Source organism: Rhamphochromis longiceps, linkage group LG17, assembly GCF_057381845.1.
Source record: "Rhamphochromis longiceps isolate RC_006_pf linkage group LG17, R_longiceps_female_GT1.1, whole genome shotgun sequence".
Classification (NCBI taxonomy): domain Eukaryota; kingdom Metazoa; phylum Chordata; class Actinopteri; order Cichliformes; family Cichlidae; genus Rhamphochromis; species Rhamphochromis longiceps.
Genome location: NC_140573.1, coordinates 3672830 through 3676474, shown reverse-complemented (window position 1 = coordinate 3676474; position 3645 = coordinate 3672830). Strand labels below are relative to the sequence as shown.

General features: G+C 41.4%; 1 protein-coding gene across 1 annotated transcript; it reads right to left on the bottom strand.

Annotated features, from left to right (window-relative positions):
* Nucleotides 1-1024: 1024 nt before the first annotated feature.
* On the bottom strand, nucleotides 1025-2656 carry LOC146649103 (E3 ubiquitin-protein ligase TRIM39-like). Its single transcript, XM_085387006.1, has one exon. The coding sequence runs from the start codon at nucleotides 2654-2656 to the stop codon at nucleotides 1025-1027; it is 1632 nt and encodes a 543-aa protein (XP_085243132.1).
* Between the last annotated feature and the right edge of the window lie 989 nt (nucleotides 2657-3645).

Sequence of the window (3645 nt, the reverse complement as noted above, 5' to 3'; positions counted from 1 at the left end):
CCTGTGGAGGTATGAAGATGTATTTTGTTGTCAGTTCTAACATTTAACATGCTTCTCCACTTGTATCTTTGTCCCTGTATGATGGACTTTAAATTATAAGAAAATGGCTTTAAAACCTTCCCAGACTGATAGACTAAGTTGCAGATAACTTTTCCTTCCAAGCATCGCGTTAGAGACCTAAGTGAGAAAATGCTGGGAGGCAATGTCAAATGTAAATAAAAGAAGAATGCACTGATTTTATAAAACATTTGTTTTCAAAGTACAACATAGAAATCATATCAAAAGCTTAAACTGAGACATTCTCACATTTTATGAAACATATTTTATGATTTGGGTAAAAAATGTAGGATGTCTTAACTGGGTCAGAGTTAATTTAAAAATGGACTGAGGCAAAGTGAAAAATCGTTATGTGCTCAGAGTAATTCAAATGTAAAATTGCTCTTGGAAAACATGGATACTACAGCCTCCAGGCTAAAGAGACCTCCCGGCTTATGAGTGCTAACTTAAAACTGCCTTAGTGAGCATAATAAACTGGCGAGGAAAGGCAGGTTGCACAGGTTTAAATCGCTCTCCCGCTGATTGCTTGCAGATTGGATTGCAGGTGAGGCAGGGGAGGTCCCATCCAAAAGGGGAGGACCCGCAGCCACAGATGGAAAACCTCCAGACACTCCAACGGACCATGACACTTTTCTTTTCTCGTGTCTTCAATTGTCTGATCTACAAGTTGATTTTTCTTTTCCCCATTTTGAGTTGAAATACTGCATACTGACAAGGATAAGCAAACTGTATATTTGAATAATTTATTGAACAAAAATATATGAAAACAAATAAGTTAGTACAGAACTTAAGAGTTCAGCTTCAGCTTTAAAACAAACACAGAACACAGAATTTAAAGTTGCCCACTCCACTGAAGCAAACACAACATTCCCACCACCACACCAAGTCATTTCATTCACACAGACTTCTTTTGCCATACGAACATATTTTGACCAGTAGTTTGTCTAAAAAGAAATAAATACTGCGTCTAATGTTTTGGAAGAACAGAAGAGATAATCAGAGGGGTGGAGTTTGCACCACCTTCATCAAAACAAGGACTGAATAATGGGTAGAGTTTCTCAGTGAAGTTACAGCCAGTAAAGGAGTAGATGAGAGCTGCTGCTCCTACATCATAAAAAGACACCAGACCCTCTTCATAGTCCACAAACACGCCCACTTTCTGTGGTTCTGCTTGCAGACTGAGACAGATTGAGGGGCCAACAACAACTTTGTACTGATTTCCATTTCTCAGCCGAATGGTCCAGTAGCCATTTTTGGGACACAGTGGCTTTTTCTCTTTCCTGTTTATTGACTCGTTGGCCACTCCTAAATCCCACTGAGTTTTTTCATTGACCTGAACTTCATAGTAAAATCTTCCTGAGGAAAACCCCTGCTTTCCCAGAACATTTGCATAATAAATGCATCTCTTGGGGGTCTCGGGGAAATTCTGCCTTTTGTTACAACTAGATACTTGTTTCCCATCATCGGACAGGACGAGGTTAGGATGTGCTGTGTCGGGATCCAGAGTCACATCCACTGCGTACTGCTGAACCCTCTTCAGCTCCACATCATCGTGCAGCTTCTTCATCTCTTTACTGAGTGTCTGCTCCAGCTGAGCAACAGCTTTCTTCACAGTCCCCTCGTATGACGAGTGAACTGTGACCTCGGTCCAGTCTTTGGTGGGTGGAACAGGGTTCAGGGATGGTAAACTCTGGAGAAACTGGAGGTGGTCTCCAGTGTGTGAGAGCTGCTCCAGCTCAGAGATGTTCATCCTCAGCTCAGACACTTCTTTCTCCAGCTCTTTGATGAAGCCTTGAGCCTGGCTCTCTGTTGTTTTCTGCATCCCTTCGATCACACCATCGAGCTGATTCCGACTTTCTTCTATACACTTGATCAGACTGTCAAATATTTGCTCACTTACTGTTTTCTCTCTCTCTGCAGCTTCCTTGCTGCATGTTAACAATTCTCTGAAGTTGTTTATTTTCTTTTGTCTTTCTCTGATCATCTGATGAATTTTACCCTCTCTTGCTTCCACTTCGGCCTTCTTTTGCTCATATTCTGTTTTCAAAGGAATGGTGAGATGTCCCTTGTGATTGGACTGCTTGCAAAATTCACACACTGGCATCCGGTCAGTCTTGCAGAAGAGCTCTAAAGGTCTGTTATGCTCCTTACACATTCTGTCTTCAAGGTTCTTTACAGGATCAATCAGCTGATGCCTTTTCAGGCCTGTGACTCTGTGATGAGGCTCCAGGTGAGTCCTACAGTAGGAAGTCAGACACTGCAGGCAGGACTTCACAGCCTTCATCTTGGTTTCACTGCACACCTCACATGAAACTTCTCCTGATTCGGCTTGCTGTTCCTCTGCTCTGCCATTTTTCTTTACGGTGGACTGTTTGAACATATCCACCATCTCAGATAAGATGGTGTTGACGCACAGCTCTGGTCTGCTGTGGAAAACCTTAACACACAGTGGACACTGACAGCAGAGACTAATATTCCAGTTTTCTGTGATGCAGGTCTTGCAGAAGTTGTGTCCACACGGGATGGTGACTGGATCAGTGAAGACCTCCAGACAGATGGAGCACAGAAACTGATCTTCAGACAGATAGCTGGTTGCCATGGTGTCACGCTGAGAGCAAAAGTGAAAGTGTGACTGGCAGCAGTAAATTTAAAACGTTTTAAAGTATGCACCAACATTTTGTTGAATAATTTTCAAAGAATTCTATGAGTTTATTTCTTTGAATTAAGAATGAAATCAGAATCAGAATCAGAATACTTTATTTATCCCTGGGGGAAATTATTTAAAAGCAAAACTATTCAGGAGACAGATTCACATCTTGTAATATGCTGAATATGTGTGAATGCTGGCTGTTTAAACAGCTCTTTGGATTAAAAAAAATCTCTACTTGCGCGTACTTGTCGAAGATTTAGTCGTGTCAGCGACACTTTGCTGGAAGTTTTTCAGAGAGTTGTAAGGATCAGCCTCACCTTGGGTTCAGATGAGTCTTGTGTTTACTTTCATTTTTGCTTCAGTCATGTTCTCATGTTTCCTTCTTTCCAGTGAAGCTCCGCCTCTCACTGCAGGTAAACTGTCATCATTTTAAAGACATAGTGCTCTTTGACACAATGTGAATAATATTATTTCAGATGAATTACATAACAGCCCTGCTGCCAGCACCAGGAGTTTCTCACTCCTAGCTGTAGATTTTGAGTTGTCTTCTTACCCAAAAGACGAGAATATAGAGAACGAGACAATAAACGAAGCAACCAAACAATCAAATGTTTTGGGTCAAAATCAGGCAATGAAACAAACAAAAAAAAAACCCTGGTTGAGATCAGTTCTACAATATATATTATATATGAACCTATATTAAGCTGAAGATGGAATCTGTACTGTTTCCCTAATCTTTAGCTCTTTCATTCATTCATGGCTTTGGCATTTCAGTGTCACAGCTCCCCTCCTCCTGCCTTCAGTCTTCACTGCAATGCTCAGCTGTCCAGCCCAATCTCCCTGTTAACATATGCAAAACAGACGCACCCTTTTAAAATCAGAGGCTTGTGTCCAAGCTTTACTAGCACCATGCTAACTTCCTGTTGTGGAACAAAGCT